Source organism: Triticum aestivum, chromosome 5B (assembly GCF_018294505.1).
Source record: "Triticum aestivum cultivar Chinese Spring chromosome 5B, IWGSC CS RefSeq v2.1, whole genome shotgun sequence".
Classification (NCBI taxonomy): domain Eukaryota; kingdom Viridiplantae; phylum Streptophyta; class Magnoliopsida; order Poales; family Poaceae; genus Triticum; species Triticum aestivum.
Window position 1 is genome coordinate 613,866,130 of NC_057807.1, and position 18,965 is coordinate 613,885,094.

At 46.4% G+C, this 18,965-nt stretch overlaps 2 protein-coding genes across 2 annotated transcripts; both read right to left on the reverse strand.

The window, feature by feature from the left end:
• Nucleotides 1-13,439: 13,439 nt before the first annotated feature.
• On the reverse strand, nt 13,440-14,984 carry LOC123117159 (non-specific lipid transfer protein GPI-anchored 5). The gene is made up of 2 exons (XM_044537984.1): nt 14,537-14,984; nt 13,440-14,417 (listed from the first exon to the last, which is right to left on the reverse strand). The coding sequence occupies exons 1-2, from the start codon at nt 14,889-14,891 to the stop codon at nt 14,134-14,136; spliced, it is 639 nt and encodes a 212-aa protein (XP_044393919.1). The 5' UTR covers nt 14,892-14,984; the 3' UTR covers nt 13,440-14,133.
• A 3,036-nt stretch (nt 14,985-18,020) lies between these two features.
• Nucleotides 18,021-18,965, reverse strand: LOC123117160 (non-specific lipid transfer protein GPI-anchored 5). The gene is made up of 2 exons (XM_044537985.1): nt 18,510-18,965; nt 18,021-18,393 (listed from the first exon to the last, which is right to left on the reverse strand). The coding sequence occupies exons 1-2, from the start codon at nt 18,862-18,864 to the stop codon at nt 18,215-18,217; spliced, it is 534 nt and encodes a 177-aa protein (XP_044393920.1). The 5' UTR covers nt 18,865-18,965; the 3' UTR covers nt 18,021-18,214.

Below are 18,965 nucleotides of genomic sequence, written 5' to 3' on the forward strand. Positions count from 1 at the left end.
GAGCCAGCACTAATGTGTCCATTAGTGCCGGTTCCAACAGCTAGCCGGCCGTTCTCATTAGTACCGGTTCGTGGCGAACCTATAGTACCTGTTCGTGCCCCGAACCGGTACTAAAGAGGGTGGTGGCAGGGTGTTGTCAGTCTGGGGCCCGTCCAGCACCTTTAGTACCGGTTCGTGGCACGAACCGGTACTAAAGGTCGACGTACATAAACCCTTCGTCCCCCCGAGCCACTCTGTTCTTACCCTTTCCCCTCACTTCCTCTGTTCTTCCCCCTCTCTCCTCGAGCTCCTCACAAATTTTGCCCAAAATTTGTCAATATTTGAAGGCCCCCATCCATTCAAAGGATCACAAAGGTTAGCAACTTTGTCCTTTCAACTCTCATTGCTAGATTAGCTCTTGCAATGCTTTGTATAGTGATTAATTTGGGAGGAATAATTATATTTGCTAGTATTTGATTTATATGCAATTTGAGGTCAAAAATAACACTTAGTTTGCATATGTAGGTGTGGTTTACTTAGTGCCTTCTAAATCTCCGTCGTAACCACCGTCGATCGCCCGCACCGTCCCGTCGCCGGCACCACCTTCTGGTGAGGCTCTTGTTCATGAATGTTTTACATTACCAAATTGATGTTTATGTGATTTGGATATATAGTTACTCGTATAATTATCTTACCCGTACGTTGTTTGTTATACATAGTGCCATGGTTTTGATATCCGTCCCCGTCGGCCCTCGTCCTTGTTATGATTCGGATGTGGTATATTCTCTTTTAAAACTAGTTGTTGCATTTCGTGTTTATGACAAATTATGCCCATCAAGTTGACATAGATATTTTTATCTAGGAGGTATGTGAACCGGAAATTCCAACCGACCCTATTGTCGAGAGGTTAAATTTAGTTGAAAGAGAAAACGAGTATTTGAAAGAAAAATTGAAAAGAATTGAGGGGGAGAAGATGGAATTGGAGTTGCATGTTGCCGATGTCGTCGATGATCACAAGATCAAGATGGAGAAAATGAGGTTGAAGATTAGAAAGATTAGAAAATATGCCATTGATAGTGTGGCTTGGTATCATTATGCTGTTGGATCAATTGTTACCTTAGTTGCGATCTTCATCGCATTTGTTGTTGCATTTAAATTCTTTAGCTAGAGAGTTATTTGTATGTTGCATTTAATTAAGTGTTGTATATGAACTTTATGTATGAACTTTATGTATGAACTTGTATTAATTTGGTCTATTTGGTGTTGTGTAATGAAGATGAGCCGACAATGGATGTATGATGACCGATGCTCTCCCGAGTTCATTAATGGCGTGCATACTTTTCTGCGGGCCGCTGAGGCAAACAAGCGGGCGGATGGTTTTATGCCTTGTCCATGTGCTGGCTGTAAGAATGGTCACAGTTACTCTACAGAAAAAACCATTCACGTCCACCTATTTAAGTCCGGTTTCATGCCCCACTATAATGTTTGGACCAAGCACGGAGAAATAGGGGTTATGATGGAAGACAATGAAGAAGAAGAGGACGACGACGGCTATCCTGGCCATGGGTTCCCTGAATACGATGATACAACAATGGGGGAAGAAGCTGAGCCGGCAATGCGGGAAGAAGCTGAAGAAGAGGCATCAGATGAGCCCGCTGATGATCTAGGTCGGGCCATTGCCGATGCAAAGAGAAACTGCGCAAGTGATCTGGAGAGGACGAAGTTGCAGCGCATGTTAGAGGATCACAAGAAATTGTTGTACCCGAATTGCGAAGCTGACAAAAAAAGTTGGGCACCACACTTGAATTGCTGCAATGGAAGGCAGAGAATGGTGTATCTGACAAGGGATTTGGAAAGTTGCTGGTAATGATAAAGAATATGCTTCCAAAGGACAACGAATTGCCCGAGAGTACGTATGAAGCAAAGAAGGTGTCTGCCCTCTAGGGTTAGAGGTGCAAAAGATACATGCATGCCCTAATGACTGCATCCTCTACCGCGGTGAGTACGAGGATTTGAACGCTTGCCCGGTATGCGGTGCATTGCGTTATAAGATCAGTCGCGATGACCCTGGTGATGTCGAGGGCGAGCGCCCCAGGAAGAAGATTCCTGCCAAGGTGATGTGGTATGCTCCTATAATACCACGGTTGAAACGTTTGTTCCAAAACAAAGAGCATGCGAAGGCGATGCGGTGGCACGCAGAAGACCGTAAGAAAGACGGAAAGTTGAGAGTACCCGCTGACGGTTCGCAGTGGAGAAAAATCGAGAGAAAGTACTGGGAGGAGTTTGCAGGTGACCCAAGGAACGTATGGTTTGGTCTAAGCGCAGATGGCATTAATCCTTTTGGGGAGCAGAGCAGCAACCATAGCACGTGGCCTGTGACTCTATGTTTGTATAACCTTCCTCCTTGGTTGTGCATGAAGCGGAAGTTCATTATGATGCCAGTGCTCATCCAAGGCCCTAAGCAACCCGGCAACGACATTGATGTGTACCTAAGGCCATTAGTTGAAGAACTATTACAGCTGTGGAATGGAACAGGTGTACGTGCGTGGGATGAGCACGGACAGGAAGAATTTGACCTAAAGGCGTTGCTGTTCGTGACCATCAATGATTGGCCTGCTCTCAGTAACCTTTCAGGACAGACAAACAAGGGATACCGCGGATGCACGCACTGTTTGGATGATACCGACAGTATATATTTGGATAGTTGTAGGAAGAATGTGTACCTGGGACATCGTCGATTTCTTCCGACAAGGCATCCCGTAAGAAAGAAAGGCAAGCATTTCAAAGGTGAGGCGGATCACCGGACGAAGCCTCGCCACCGTACTGGTGCTGATGTACATGATATGGTCAAGGATTTGGAGGTAATCTTTGGAAAGGGTCCTGGCGGAAAACCTGTTCCGAAGGACGCTGACGGACGCGCACCCATGTGGAAGAAGAAATCTATATTTTGGGACCTGCCATATTGGAAAGACCTAGAGGTCCGCTCCGCAATCGACGTGATGCACGTGACGAAGAATCTTTGCGTGACCCTGCTTGGCTTTTTGGGCGTGTATGGGAAGACAAAAGATACACCAGAGGCACGGGAGGACCAGCAACGTATGCACGGAAAAGACGGCATACATCAGGGTCAGGCCAGCTACGCTCTTACCAAAGAAGAGAAGGAAATCTTCTTCGAATGCCTGCTCAGCATGAAGGTACCGTCTGGCTTCTCGTCGAATATAAAGGGAATAATAAATATGGCAGAGAAAAAGTTCCAGAACCTAAAGTCTCATGACTGCCACGTGATTATGACGCAACTCCTTCCGGTTGCATTGAGGGGGCTTCTACCGGAAAACGTTCGATTAGCCATTGTGAAGCTATGTGCATTCCTCAATGCAATCTCTCAGAAGGTAATCGATCCAGAAATCATACCAAGGTTACAGAATGATTTGGTGCAATGTCTTGTCAGTTTCGAGTTGGTGTTCCCACCATCCTTCTTCAACATCATGACGCACGTCCTAGTTCACCTTTGCGAAGAGATTAACGTTTTGGGTCCTGTATTTCTACACAATATGTTCCCCTTTGAAAGGTTCATGGGAGTCTTGAAGAAATATGTTCATAACCGTGCTAGGCCAGAAGGAAGCATCTCGAAGGGCCATGAAAATGAGGAGGTCATTGAGTTTTGTATTGACTTCATTCCTGACCTTAAGCCGATTGGTGTTCCTGAATCGCGGCATAAGGGCAGACTGGAAGGAAAAGGCACGCTAGGAGGGCATCAAATAATATGTATGGACGGGCATTCTCTTACTGAAGCACACTACACAGTTCTACAGAATTCCGCCTTGGTGGCTCCGTATATGGAGGAACACAAGAATTTTCTACAGTCCAAACACCCGGAGAAGTCTGACGACTGGATTACACGCGAACAAACGAGGACTTTCGCCGGTTGGTTGCAGAAACGTGCCCTGAATGATGGCGATATTCAAAATGACCTGTACTCGCTGTCCCAGTTACCATCTTCGAATATAATGACTTTCAAAGGGTACCAGATAAATGGGAATACATTTTACACGATCGCCCAAGATAAGAAGAGCACCAACCAAAACAGTGGTGTCCGCTTTGATGCAACAACCAACACGGGAAAGGAAACATATTATGGTTACATAGAGGACATATGGGAACTTAATTATGGATCAGGTGATTTGAAGGTCCCTTTGTTTCGGTGCAAATGGGTCAATATGACACGAGGCGGGGTAACGGAAGACCCGCAGTACGGAATGACAACAGTGGATCTCAACAATCTTGCGTATGCAGACGAACCATTCGTCCTAGCCAATGATGTGGCGCAGGTTTTTTATGTGAAAGACATGTCTACCAGGCCGAGAAAAAGAAAAGATAAGGAAGCGAATGGATCATACGACGAGCCAAAGCGCCACATAGTTCTTTCAGGAAAAAGAAACATCGTGGGAGTGGATGACAAGACAGACATGTCAGAAGATTATGAAAAGTTTGATGAAATTGCTCCATTCACAGTGAATATTGACCCGAGCATCCAGTTAAATGATGAAGATTTTCCATGGCTACGGCGCAAAGGGACAGACGCGAAGAAAAAGTTTCACACCCAAAGATCTGGGATGTGATCGGCTTCACTATCATCACTTTCTTCTGTGTTTCACACCCAGGAGGGAATGTCTGTAATAGTTAGGGTAGTTATGTGTTTTGGCATTTGAAACGCGAAGAAATTTTATGTGCAAACAAATTCTTTTCATGCATTTACTGATTTTTTCCAGCTAAATGACCCTAAAATTGAAAACCATTTCAAATGAACTCAGAAAAGGTTGAAAGTTGGTATGGTATCATAATTTCATACAAATAGCATGTGCAAGAAAGTAGAGAGGGTTACGGCAAAAACTGGATGCACTTCGTGTACAAAATGGACAATCTCTTTCGAAGTATCAGGGTTTCCGACGAAAACTGAACTGTTACAAAGGCATTTCATTTTTTAAATAACCTAAGCATTACCAAATTGAATATAATGATAAAACACACTAATATTAAACATAAAAAAAGAATCACTGAAAAAATCACACAAATTTCAAATAATTCAAAATTTAAACTATTCAAATTTGAAAACTACCGGCACTAACAGAAAGTCTGTAATTTTTTGTACCTAAAGCAAAATATTCACAAAGAAACTCTAAATACAGCAAAAAACAACTCAAAAATAAATAAAACAAAAATAAATAAAGTGAAAAAAAATTAGAAAATAAAAAAGCCCACCTACTGGGCCAGAGCGGCCTGCATACGACTAGGAACATAATCTTTTGTTGGGCCAGGATGCAGGCCCGCAAAGGCCCAGTAGGCCCACTGGGCGAAGAGGACAGGTAGGCCCAGTAGGCCTGACTAGGAGAGGAGCTCGAGAGAGCTACCGCACTGGAGCTTATAAACCAGTGCGGTAGCCTCTCCGCTAGCGAGGTGGGACTAAACTTGCGCACCGCCTGGAGCCAGCGCACCCCCTTTAGTACCGGGTGGTGGCTCCAACCGGTACTAAAGGGGGGCCTTTAGTACCGGTTGGAGCCACCACCCGGTACTAAAGGGGGTGCGCTTCCCGCCGCTTGGCCTGGCCAAAACAGACCTTTAGTACCGGTTGGTGGCTCCAACCGGTACTAAAGGTCCATCCTATATATACAACACTTGAAAAAATTCAGTTTCCCTCTGTTCTTCCCTCTGTTTCCTCCCTCCGTCGCGCCGCCCTGCCCCGATCGTCGCCGCCCCCGCCCCTCGTCGCCGACCCCGGCCGTCCCCGCCCCTCGTCGCCTCCCCCGTCGACGTCGCCGTCCCGGCCGTCCCGTCCCTCGTCGCCGCGCCCCGCCCCGCCCCGTCGTTGCCGCCTCATACCGTCGCCCCGGCCGCCCCGCCCCATCGTCGCCGCCCCGTCCCGTCGCCCCGTTGTCGCCGCCCCGTCCTGTCGCCCCGTCGTCGCCGCCCTGTCCCGTCGCCCCTTCGTTGTCGCCCCGTCGTCGCCTCGCCTGTGAGCTCGCCCCGGCCGCCATGTCCACACACACACATAGTACTACACACACACACACACACACACACTACACACACACACATACTACACACATTAGTTTGTTTGTTATAAATTTTTCTTTTTTTAGTTATAGAAATGTTAGAAATTATTCTGTTTTTTAGTTATATAAATATTAGAAATGTTAGTTTTATAGAAATGTTATAAATGTTTTCTGTTTTTAGTTATAGAAATATTTATAGAAATGTTGGTAATTTTTCTGTTTTTTAGTTATATAAATATTAGAATTGTTATGGAAATGTTAGTTATATAATCAGGAAATTTTAGAATTAGTTTTAGTTAGATGAATTAGATTAATGTCAAATTGTTAGAATTTGCATATATATAGAATTTTAGTTATCACAATCCAATCATTTAAAAAATGTTACTTTTTGCGGTCATATAGTATTTGTTCTCGACGATATGCCCGGCCCGCATCCTTGTCGTCGACCCGTTCGCGATGACGTCATGCTTCAGGGGACCCATGTCCGGGACTGGGCTCCGTCGGGCTGGCACTGGGAGGTGCTACCTGGAGGGGTGCGCCGCTTGGTGAGGAACCCGACCTCGGGTCCCGTCGTCGACCCCTGATCTTCTTTGGTGGCGTTCGCGTGGGCCACATTCGCTGCAGAGGCAGCCGGCCCCGCCGGAGGTGGTGCGTCGCCGTGTCAGGGAGGAAGATGAGCACGTCCATCGCTACATGGCTGCTATGGACGACGTCAGGTTCTCCACTACTTGGCGGGTTCTTTGGGCAGATGACCGGAGATATGATCCTGTGATGGTTCCTTCTCTTTGGGTGTGCACCGCCCGCGCCCCAGGAACCGCGAGTGGCGCCCTAGATTCTTCTGTAGTACTCGATCTTTATTAGGTACCTAGCCAGTGATGTATTCGATATATAATATTCGAGACGATGTATTCGAGATTATATATATTAAGACGATGATGTATTCGAGATTATATATTCGAGAGGATGTATTCAAGATTCAGATTTTCCTTGTTGATTAATTGCATCCATGCATTGTAATTTGAATACTAAATTGTTTTATATTTCTTCTGTATTATTAGTAAAGTAAAAGCTATGGCGGACAATACCGGCAGAGAGAGAGAAGAGGAATTGTTCGACATCATAAGCAGCCTTCACAGGCTAGATGATCTGAATGAAGCAGATGACGGCTCCCAATATCTTAACAATACCGGAGAGGGTGATGAAAAGATATTTGATCTCGACGACCGGGCTGATGAAAAGAAGAGGAATTGTTCGACATCATAAGCAGCCCTCATGAACTATGATTATGATTATGACACAGACAATGTTTGTGATGACACAGACAATGCTGATCTTCAAATAACAAACACTACCGGCGAGGTATATTTATATAAGCATGCATCATGGTGATCATCATATGTTTTTTTATTGAAGATATATTAACAAATCGATCTTTCTTCTTTCAGCCCTCCGGATCGAGCAAATCTGCTTGTACAGACAGCAAGACAAAGCGAAGCCCGGGCAGATTGTTGAAGGATGGTGTAAAGTACCACATCGAATCCATCAAACCTAGTTGCGAACCGCTCACGCCTAAGAACATTGCGAACAAGTGGACTCGTCAGTGCGGAGTTCTTGTGAAGGACAAACTCCCGATCTCCATTCAAGAATGGAAAGAGCCAAAGACTAAACGTCCAGGTGTTACTTGGATCGACAATAGAGCCAAAAAAGACCTTGTGAAATCTCTGATGGAACATTTCACCCTACCAGATCATTTCACTGAAGCGGATGTGGAGAAAGTCAAGGCCGCTGCTCTTAAGAAGATGGCAATTGCATTCAACACCCACAAGAAAACTGTATGGGCCAACTACCTCGCTAATGAAAGGAAGACTCCAGAATTCACGGGAACACTAGAGAAGCAAAGAGAGCACTGGGACGATTTCGTGACCTTCAAGGATTCAGAAATATCTAAGGAACGGTCGATGAAAAACAAGGCAAATGCCGCAAGAAAGACGCAGTTCCATAGGCTGGGTCCAGGTGGCTACGCGGTGGGATTGCCTACATGGGATAAGTCTGAGCAAGAGATGGAGGATGCAGGGGTCACTCCGGTTACCCGGCACTGGCCCCCCAGGTGCAGAACTTGGTTCTATGCGCATGGGGGAGCGTTGGACCCGAAGACAGGCGGAGTTTCGCGGAAGGCAAGTCTAAAAGGAGCCGAACAAAAGATAATTGACGCAATAGATGAAGCTCGAAGGGGGGTGTTCACGCCCAACAGAGAGAACGACGAGCTTACGCGCGCCCTGGGAAATCCTGAACACCCGGGAAGAACACGAGGCATGGGCGTTATTCCCTGGTATGAGGGCTTTTCAGAATGGAACGAGGACTACAGGAGTCGTGCAAGAAGGAAGATGGAGGAGGAGAAGAAAAGGAAGCTGGAGGAGGAGCAGAGGAAGCAGGACACAGAACGCCTTCAAGGCCTAGAAGGAAGGCACGCGGACCTGGCACTCAAATTCCAGCAGCAGCAACAGCAGATCGACTCACTTAGCCAGGAAAGGGGGTCTCAGCAGCGGCAGCAGCAAGCGGATGATCGTCCAGCATTGGATAGCACCGTCCCATCCATGCCGAGAAGCAGCGTTGGTTCTGCCCCGGGGACACACTGCTGGATAAATACCCTGTGGATGACATCATAGAGAACACTAACTGCGAGCTATACTCCAAAATGAAGAACATATCCATGAAGGTGGCGGACGGCGTTGCTTTTCCAGTTACCCCCGAAGCAACCTACCATTGCATCCCGATTCCAGATGGCTATGCTTGTGTCATGGTTGATGAAGTGGTGGACCCATATTCGGGGCTAATGCTTGACATTCCTGGAGGTGAAGACGAGCGCACACTGGGAGAGGTCATACATCGTATCATCCTATGGAGAAAGGATTGCATCATCTTTCAAAGTCCACCGACACCGCGTCGTCTGCCGACTCCTCGAAGTCCGCCACCGAGTCAGCAGACTCCCGCTCCTCCAAGTCCACGAACGCGTGAGATGACTCCTCCTCGAAGTCCGCCACCTCCTCCAAGTCCCCGAACGCGTGAGCTGACTCCTCCGGTTTCAAGCCCGGCACAGTGTCATGCCACTTCTCCGGTTGCAAGTACGGCACCGTGTCAGGCCACACCTCCTGCTTCAAGTCCGGCACATCGTCAGGCCACTTCTCCAGGTCCAACTCCACGTCAGCCGTCTCCGCCGTCTCAGCAATCGCAGAAGAGACATCCCGCAGCTTTGATGCGTAGCGGTACGAGTCGAGGTAGTTCAGGAAGTACAGGCAAAGGCAAGCGATATAAATATGGTCCAAGCCTCGCTCCTCTTCCTCAGAGGCCTTATGACATGACTAAGGAGCAAAACACAGCCATAGTGCAAGCCCAAGTGGACGCCCATTTTGGAGCGAAACCGGCACCGCCGCCAAAGGAGAAAGTGCCTGAGAAAGTAATTGACCACTTCATTCGTATGGCTAGAGAACCAGCTCCCAAGCCTGTTGACTCGGACTATGAGCGCCAAATCAGGAAGGCACATCAAGCACGACTACAGAAGGAAGCGAGCTCAAGCTCGAGCCAACAAGCAGCTGGCAAAAAATGCGGGAAAACCATTCCCCAGTTGGGAGAACAGGCGGCGCAAGCGATCCCCCCGCTTGTTGTGCCAACAACACATGAGAGGAGTAGTACGCGCGCCAAATATTATTGTGGGCAAACCGTTAGCGTTCCCTAGCATGGCGATGTGGTAATAACAGAGGATCATATAATGCAGGCTCAAATGCTCAATATCTCTGTTGGACAACTCCTCGAAATCGAGCCCATGCCTACGCTTAAAGAATCGGAAATAGCATCACAATATGTCCGAGGCAATCCTTTGGTCCATCAAGACAAGGTCAAGGACCTCCCAACGAGAATGTATTAATTGCATAAATGGTACATGAACATTACCAAGATTTCCAATCGAGATTCCCTCATGGTTAATGTCAAGCATGAGCATTATTACCATGAGAAAGCTCTGACCATTGAGTATCCAGAACTATTTCAGTTATTTAATCAAGACGCACTCGACAAGTCTATCGTCAGTTGCTATTGTCTGAAGTGATTTCTTTCTGTAATTTAAGTCTCAAACTAGTTATGTAGTGATAATTTTGATCAATTATTACATGTAATTATCCTCACTATATTCTTTTTCTGTGGTATTATATGCAGGATGAAGATGTATGAAATGAAAAAAGCTAGACGCTATGGCGTTGGGTTCATTGACCCAAATACCATTAATCAGGACATATGGGAGATTGAACATTGTCAAGCTGCTGTAGAGGAAAGCATGCTAGAGTTCTTGAAGCGCCTTAATACCAATGAAGATATACTACTTCCTTACAACTTCCCGTGAGTCACACTGTGTTGTACTACAAATTCTGTTTTTGCTTACTAGCTAGCTAGATGTTAATAATTAAGTGTATACGGTTTACGATAGTTGATTAATTTTATGCACAAGCCCGCTTAATTAAGACATGCAAACGTGTGCGTATGCAGTTGGCACTGGGTCTTGTTAGACATTAAAGTTGAGGAAGGAAAAGTTGAATTACTGGACTCACTAATTAAAGAAGATAAAGACTACACCATCGTGAAGGGGATAGTCAACAGGTAATTTCAATCATTATTAACTATTAGTTCCTGATGTGAACTATTTAATAACCCTTTTATTAATTTTCTTTGCCGGCGGGCAGGGCATGGGCAAAGTTCATCAAGGTGACTCCAGGCACGTGGCCAAAAAAGTTGTTTTGGCATCGATCCAAGGTAAGTAATTAAGTAGTACCAGCTAGCTACCATCTCTTTAATTCTTGTTTCAATATCATTAATTAATTATTATGCTTGATTAATCATTATCTGATTAAATTCCATTCTCGTAAAGGCCCTGAGGCAGACGAAAGGGAATAATCTGTGTGCATACTACGTTTGCGAGAACATTCGCATGATGGCGTTCGAAAGGAGCAGATCTGATAGACAGGACTTGGTATGTTTTTGTCAGAACACTATTCACACCATTATCGATATCTAGTCACACAACTAACACACATGCATATTGATCTCCTTCTTAACAGTTCAGATCGGTGCGGGATAAGCTCCTACCATTGGACCGCATACAAGCACTTCAAGAGGAAATAGCCGGATTTTTGCTCGACCGGGTCATAGATCCGAAAGGAGAATAGTATTACCCGCTACCGCCCCCATGAACCACTTGTCATCGTGCTCCGAAGGCACCAAGGCAACATGTAGGAGAAATTGTATATGTATATACATGTGTATGCGTGAATAGTTAATGGTGTTGGCTGTGAGACATAAGATGATATTATATATATATATATATATATATATATATATATATATATATATATATATATGCAGTTCTACGTATGAGAAAATCTATTTAATATATATGCATAATGTGTATAATTTGTAGTATTGTGAAATACCAGCAAAAAAAAGAATTAAATGGAAAATAAAGCCAAATTCAAAACACAAAATTAAAGCAAAAATAAATAAAAAACACCCAAACATTTAGTATCGATTGATGTTACCAACCGGTACTAATGTCCTACACGCACACGGGTCTGACTCGTGCCACGTGTTTGCACACTTTAGCGCCGGTTCGTGACGAACCAGTAGTAAAGGGGAGGGGGGCTTTAGTCCCCACTCTTTAGTGCCGGTTCGCCAACCGGCACTAAAGGCCGTCACGAACCGGCACTAAAGCCCGGTTCTGCACTAGTGCAAGCTCGACCTTGCAACTATTTTGTCAACAGTCATCAGTACAACATCGGGTACTATCTTGTAGATGACATCTACCCTCATGGGCCATATTTGTGAAGACAATTCAACAATCGCAAGGCAGCAAGAGAACTCACTTTGCAACATGCCAATAAGTCGCCAGAAAGAGTGTCGAGATAGCTTTTGGGGGTGCTGCAACGCTTTGTTATTAACCGTGATTTTGTAGCACATTGGGACAAAATTTACTGTTGGTTGTCGCAAATCATGACATCATGTGTAATTTTGTATTATGGTATACATTGTGAGAATTAACTATGATGTGATGTCATGTTGATGATGTGGCAAACACACATTACTTACCATGTGGATGGGTTGCATGTATATGAAAAATAAACAGTGTGGTGGAGCATGCAAGTGAAATATAGGAAAAAGAAAACAATTAATGAGGTAGCATCTATGTTGAGATGGCATGTATGCATATTAAGAGAAATATAAGTAGTGGGTGGGTTGCCATCGTTAACAATAGTGGTAGGAAGAAATGACCACTTACCAAGTTGCTCCCGTCCCAGAGGTTATTGGCCGTTGTGTCGGCGGCAACATCACCAAAGGAACAGGCCTTCAAGTACGTGTCGGTGCAACAGCTTGGCATGCCGATCAAGAAGACGGAACCAAATGTGTGACAAAGGCGCCACCATGAAGCTAAAGAAGAGGAGGAAGTACCGCACAACGAAGGCAGAAGGCAACACATCACGGCACATGCATTACTTGCCATGTAGATGGGTTGCACTTCCATCGAAAAAGAAATCCTATACAACCTAGGTCGTACTCCCTCGTCGTGAGATCACCTCCCGCGACCGGCACGTGGCAATTCGAATCTCAAAGCAACCTATTCTCGATTCCCCTTTCTTTCTCCAGCACCTCCGCGATTCTCGTGGCACCGGCGCTTCATGATCCCTTCAATTCTCTCTCCTTCTCGTCTCTGAAGACGGCAAGAGAGCCTCCTGGCTACTCCGGCATCAGCTCCTCCTGAATCTTGCAGGTTGAGGCGACCAATCCCCATGGTGCCGGTGGATGGCCTGAACAAAGGCGAGGAGCAGCAGCGATGACGATATATCCATTGTGCAACCGCGGCCTGTGCCCTCTCGCTTATTTACGGCAACGGCGAGTTTAGGGAGCCGTAGCCTGCGCCCTCTTACTAATTTACCTCCAGCCAGAGCTCAGCGCAATGGCTCGTCTTATCTAGGACCAGCACCGATGGGGCATAGCAGGTTCAAGCAGTGGTGCCCTTTGTGGAGGCTAGTTGCAAAAAATTCTGAAGCGACATTGTCGCGAGGAGCACGAAGACTGCTGGAGAAGAAAGGGGAATCAGAAAATATCGGTCTAGCTACTTTGAGATTCGAATTGCCAGCTCTCAGCCCCAGGAGGTGGTCTCAGGACGGGAGATGTACGACCCAGGTCGTATAAGATTTTTTTTTCGCGGGAGGGTGAGCGTTGAGGAGAAACCAACCGCACAAGAAAACCCACCGCCACGTGTGCCTTGTACGACCGGCTTGACAAAACATGCTTATCAAAAATGGTAAAGTGTGGCATAAAGTTGAAAAAAATTGTTGATACGGAGTAATCCCTATAAAAATAACAAAATAGAAGGTAAAAAGTGAAATTGACTCTTCTTATTGTGTCTGCAGCAAAACAACCAATAATTACATCATGGGGAATATTCTTCCTCAGGACCTCAGTACTCCCCAGTACCCAATGATAAACCAATATCAAACAAAAATAGTACCACACAACAAACATATTTCTGTGTTCAAATTGTTGGATCAACCGGAGGAGGAAGAAGACTCACACGAACACACACTGGACACAAGAACACACAAACTTTTCTGGCAACACACTTCTGCCTTTTCTCTTGTTCTTTTTCCACACACACGCGGCTGATTACAAAGTCCTTCAATAGAGACACATACGTACTACTCCCTGCTACGTACTGCTTGATCCGCTATTTTCTCTCCACTAGCTGGTAGCACGGCCACGAGTAAGCACCTCTTTGACACGGCCACACGATTCAGCCGGAGTCACGCTTATCTACTAATTACTCGGTCCAAAGCCACTATTGGCTATACAGCACGTCCATGCAACGGAAATACGCGTAACTAACCTGATGGAACGCCCACGCATGCATCCATTCTCTACTGACTTCCTCTCAACTAACTAACTCACTCTATCGTCCAGCTTTGCACCGTGTACGTGATCACAACTTGACGTACACAACCTGCCACAGCTTGAACTGAATGCATGAACGAAACTAATGCGACGAAATAAACATGATGAATACCTAGACAACAAGGTAAACTCCATCACAAATAAAAAAAACATATTTCTGAATCACCGGCAAGCAAGCGCTCCAGTCCAGTAGCCGAGACGCTCGCACGGCCGACACGGCGTACACCGCAGCGACCGCGAGCGCCAACACCATACCCGCCGGGCCATGGAGCGACGAGCCGCCGCTCCCCTGCAGATACGCCGACGGCGTCGTCTTCGATCCCAAGCCGGCCGGTGTCTCTACGGCCGGGGTGGTCGGCGTGTTGGCACTGGCACCAGGAGCACTGCCACCACCAGCTGCAAGCAAAAAAGACGTCTCGTGTCAGTAACCCAAGAAGCGATAACAACATTATTATACATGCAGTGCAGCTCTTGACTCTTGTAACTCGTAAAATGGTATACTGTCGAACACTTACCGCCGTTGCACTTGCTCGCCGGCGGGGTCTGCACGTTGCAGGCATTGGGGAGCTCGAGCGCGCGGGTCTTGTTGATGGTGATGCCACCGAGCGACGACGAGTCACCGCCGAGCGCGCTGCAAAGGCACTGCAGCTGGGACTGCACCACGGAGGCGAGCTGCGAGCAGCAAGACTTGGTCGGGGCCGTGCCGCTGCCGCTGATGTAGTTCATGCATGGGTACAGGCCGATCAGCGCAGAGGTGCACCCGGACTGCGCCGACGCCGACGCCACCAGCAGTGCCAGTGCCACCGCCGCAGCCAGGAGGACGCTGCTGCTGCTGGACATGGCGGCCACCGCTCTCGCTCTTGCCGCCATTGATGGACGTTTCTTCCCCTTTGTTTGCTAGTGAAAGCAAGAGGCTTTTTCTTAGGTTGGGGGTGCTTGGAGCTAGATGCTGCTTGCTTAAGGTGATTATACTCTGTGTATATTTGTGCTTTTGACCCTCCAGTTGTGTGACTTTATATAAACGGTTTTTGTTGGGGCGGTGGAATTAGTTGGGCATGTTGGTGAGCTACATGTCCCTACTTCCTACTCTTGGCACGAAATTATTTATTTCTCTGAGTTCCAGCAGTAGTCGTAATAGTATTCACTTCAGAATAATATTATTCATGTGGTTGCTAAAATAGTTGGTGTTAGTACTTAGTAGCTGAACAAGGTGTTGGTCAACGCTGTCTTAGATGATGCCAACAACTGTATTGAGTGTCACGGTATGGATTTTGTTAGTTGTCTCTTGTAAAAATGGATCCTGAAAAGGACAGTAACTTGCTTTGTCATCGCCACACAAGTAAGCAAAGGATCTGATACTGTATAGATACTTTGAGGCCGGAAATCCAATTTGGCTCTTGGGAGCACGTGCTCCTGCGTTTGAAGAATAATTTTTGAGATGTCAAAAAAATCATATTTTTTTTCATGTATTTATAGTCATATCCAAATGCTACTTGGAAAGATTTAGGCAAAAAGGATAAACATTTTGGCTTGTGAAAAAAACAAATTTTAATACCAAATGTTACCTCAAAATGTCGTCCCAAATTTGTTTTTTCACCGCCGAAACACTGCTGCTCCATTTCGAATGAAAATTGTCAAGCATGCTTGCGACACTAACATGAATTTCCACAAAAAAAATCAAAAAGTGAAAACATGTTACCACTTTTTTGTGGTACCGTTCATCCGGCAGCAAATGCTCCCAGGAGACAAAACGCCCCTCCCCTTGACAGGATTTTTTTTTTAAATTGTAAGCAGGATTAACTTCTTTTTATAAAGGATGCTTTTATAATTAAAATTTAGCATCGAACAGATACAAAATATGATGAGTGACACCTGGCCTCTGCATAGTTAAGATGCACATAACCCAAACTAATAGTCCTACACTAGTAAAAAGCGACATATTGACAACTGCAAAGTCATATAGAACCGATACTATGCTATGTCGGAGGATGTGGTGGGCTGATCCAGAGATTGTGTTGTCATGCATGTTGGGTAAAAACCTTCCTAGCCATCCACTCGAATCGTATACCCACCGCCCAATAACAGGTTGGTACTCCGATCGATGTAGCGTAGACCAACATGCGCAGCCAATGTCTGCGAGATGTACGACCGATTGACCTCTTTCTTTTTTTCCATTTTTCTCAATTACACATTGAATTAGGTCATTGGAAAATGCAGCGTCTAGATGAAGAGGCTATTAGAAAAAAATTGATGACTCGTCAGAGTAGGAGGAAAAAGAAGTTGATGATGACTTTTAGACGGTATTGGTCATGATAATGCAAGAGGAAGAGGGAAAGAAGAAATGACTTGGCTCTGAATTCGGCCCTTGTCGCATCTATCGCAATAGGGCAGAATGACGTCTCAAAAATTTCAGAGATTACTTTGTGGAGAATTTGGTCTATTTGAAAAACCTTTTCAGGCGGCGATTCTGGATGCACATTGATATATTTGTGCGTGTTTCACAAGATGTGGAGAGGAATAATCCTTGGTTCATGTTGCGAAGAGAAATAAGTGCATATCCCTTCATGAAGTGTACCACGATAACTTGAGTGCTTGTATATGGAGTGGCCGCCGACATTATTGATGAGTACATTCGCATTGGGCAAGATGCCATCCTCAAATGTGTGAACTAACCAGAGTACTTGAGATTACAAAATGATGAAGACATTGTGAGTTATCTCTATAGGTGAAACAATAGAATGTGCGCGGATGCTTGGATACATTATTTTATGCATTGGACATGAAAGAATTGTGTCATGCCACATGGAAAGGGTAGTATAGAGGGTACTTTCATCATCAAACCATCATTTCTCGAAGCAATTGCATCAGAGGATTTATGGATTTAGCATTCATACCTTGGGATCCCCGGCTCTCATAAGGACCTCAATGTCTTGCAGAGTCTCTACTATTTGCAAGGCTTGCTGTCAGCCAAGCTCGATCTTGCAACTATGTTGTCAATGGTCACCAGTACAACATAGGGTACTATTTTGTAGACGACATCTATCCTCATGGGCCATATTTGTGAAGACAATTCAACAACCGAAAGGCAACAAGAGATCTCACTTTGCAACATGCCAAGAAGTCGCGAGAAAGGGTGTCGAGATAGCTTTTGGGGTGCTGCAATGCTTTGTTATTAACCATGACTTTGTTGCACACTGGGACAAAATATATTGTTGGTTGCGACAGATCATGAGAACATGTGTAATCCTGTACTATGGTATACATTGTGAGAATTAAATATGATGAGATGTCATGTTGATGATGTGGAAAACATGCATTACTTGCCATGTGGACGGGTTGCATGTATATGAGAAATAAAACAATTAATGAGGTAGCATCTATGTCGAGGTGACATTTGTGCATATTGAGAGAAATATAAGTAGTGGGTGGCTTGCCATCGTTAACATAGTGGCGGTAAGAAATGGCCACTCAACAAGTTGCTCCTGTCCTACCCCGCAAAAAAAAAAAGTTGCTCCTGTCCTCAAGGTTGTCGGCCATCGTGTCGGCGGCAACATTACCAAGGAACAGGCCTTCAAGTACGTGCCGGTGCAACAGCTTGGCATGCCGATCAAGAAGATGGAACCAAATGTGTGCCAAAGGCGCCGCCATGAAGGTAAAGAAGCATAGGAAGTACGGCACAATGAGGGCAGAAGGCAACGCAGCCCCGGCACATGCATCACTTGCCATGTGGATGGGTTGCACTTTGGACACTGCACCACTACCATGTACTGCAAGACAGAGACGCGCTGTATGACCGGGCATGCGTGGAGGACGAACCGGGCGGGAGGGCGAGTGCTAAGGAGAAACCAACCGCACAAGAAAACCACACCGCCATATGATCGGCTTCACAAAACATGCTTATAAAAAAAGGTAAAGTGTGGCATAAAGTTTGGTCAAAAGGGGTAAAATGGAAAAAATCGTATAAACAGGGTAATCCATATAAAAATGACAAAAACAAGGTTAAAAGTGAAATAGACTCTTCTTATTGTGTCTGCAGCGAAACGAACCAATAATTACATCATGTGGAATATTCTTCCTCAGCACTCCCCCCATTGCTCCATGCTAAACCAATAGGAAACCCAAATAGTACCACACAACAAGCATATTTCTGAATCACCGGGCCAGCAAGCGTTCCAGTCCAGTAACCGAGACGCTCACACGGCCGACACGGCGTAGACCGCAGCGATCGCGAGCGCCAACACCATACCCGCCGGGCCATGGAGCGACGAGCCTCCGCTCCCCTGCAGATACGCCGACGGCGTCGTCTTCGATCCCAAACCGGCCGGGGTGGTCGGTGTGTTGGCACTGGCGCCGGGAGCACTGCCACCACCAGCTGCAAGCCAAAAAGACGGCTCGTGTCAGCAACCCAAGAACCTATAACACATTATTATACGTGCAGTGCAGCTCTTGACTCTTGTAACTCGTAAAATACTACTGTCGAGCACTTACCGCCGTCGCACTTGCTCGCCGGCGGGGTCTGCACGTTGCAGGCGTTGGGCAGCTCGAGCGCGCGGGTCTTGTTGATGGTGACGCCGCCGAGCGACGACGAGTCACCGCCAAGCGCGCTGCAAAGGCACTGCGGCTGGGACTGCACCACAGAGGCGAGCTGCGAACAGCAGGACTTGGTCGGCGCCGTGCCGCTGCCGCTGATGTAGTTCATGCACGGGTACAGGCCGATCAGCACAGACGTGCACCCGGACTGCGCCGTCGCCGACGCCACCAGCAGCGCCAGTGCCACCGCCGCGGCCAGGAGGACGCTGCTGCTGCTGGACATGGCGGCCACCGCTCTCGCTCTTGCCGCCATTGATGGATGTTTTTCCCCCTTGCTTTTCTAGCAAAAGATAGTTGCTTTTCTTGGGTCGGATGGAGGCTTGGAGCTGGCTAGTTGCTGCTTGCTTGCTTGCC

Bases quoted from the DNA above. Each gene is read 5' to 3' on its own strand.
- LOC123117160 (XM_044537985.1), bottom strand. From the start codon at position 18,864: ATGGCGGCAAGAGCGAGAGCGGTGGCCGCCATGTCCAGCAGCAGCAGC. The intron at 18,394-18,509 runs GTAAGTGCTCGA...TTTGGCTTGCAG, and splicing joins GGCGAGCAAGTGCGACGGCG to CTGGTGGTGGCAGTGCTCCC.
- LOC123117159 (XM_044537984.1), bottom strand. From the start codon at position 14,891: ATGGCGGCAAGAGCGAGAGCGGTGGCCGCCATGTCCAGCAGCAGCAGC. The intron at 14,418-14,536 runs GTAAGTGTTCGA...TTTTGCTTGCAG, and splicing joins GGCGAGCAAGTGCAACGGCG to CTGGTGGTGGCAGTGCTCCT.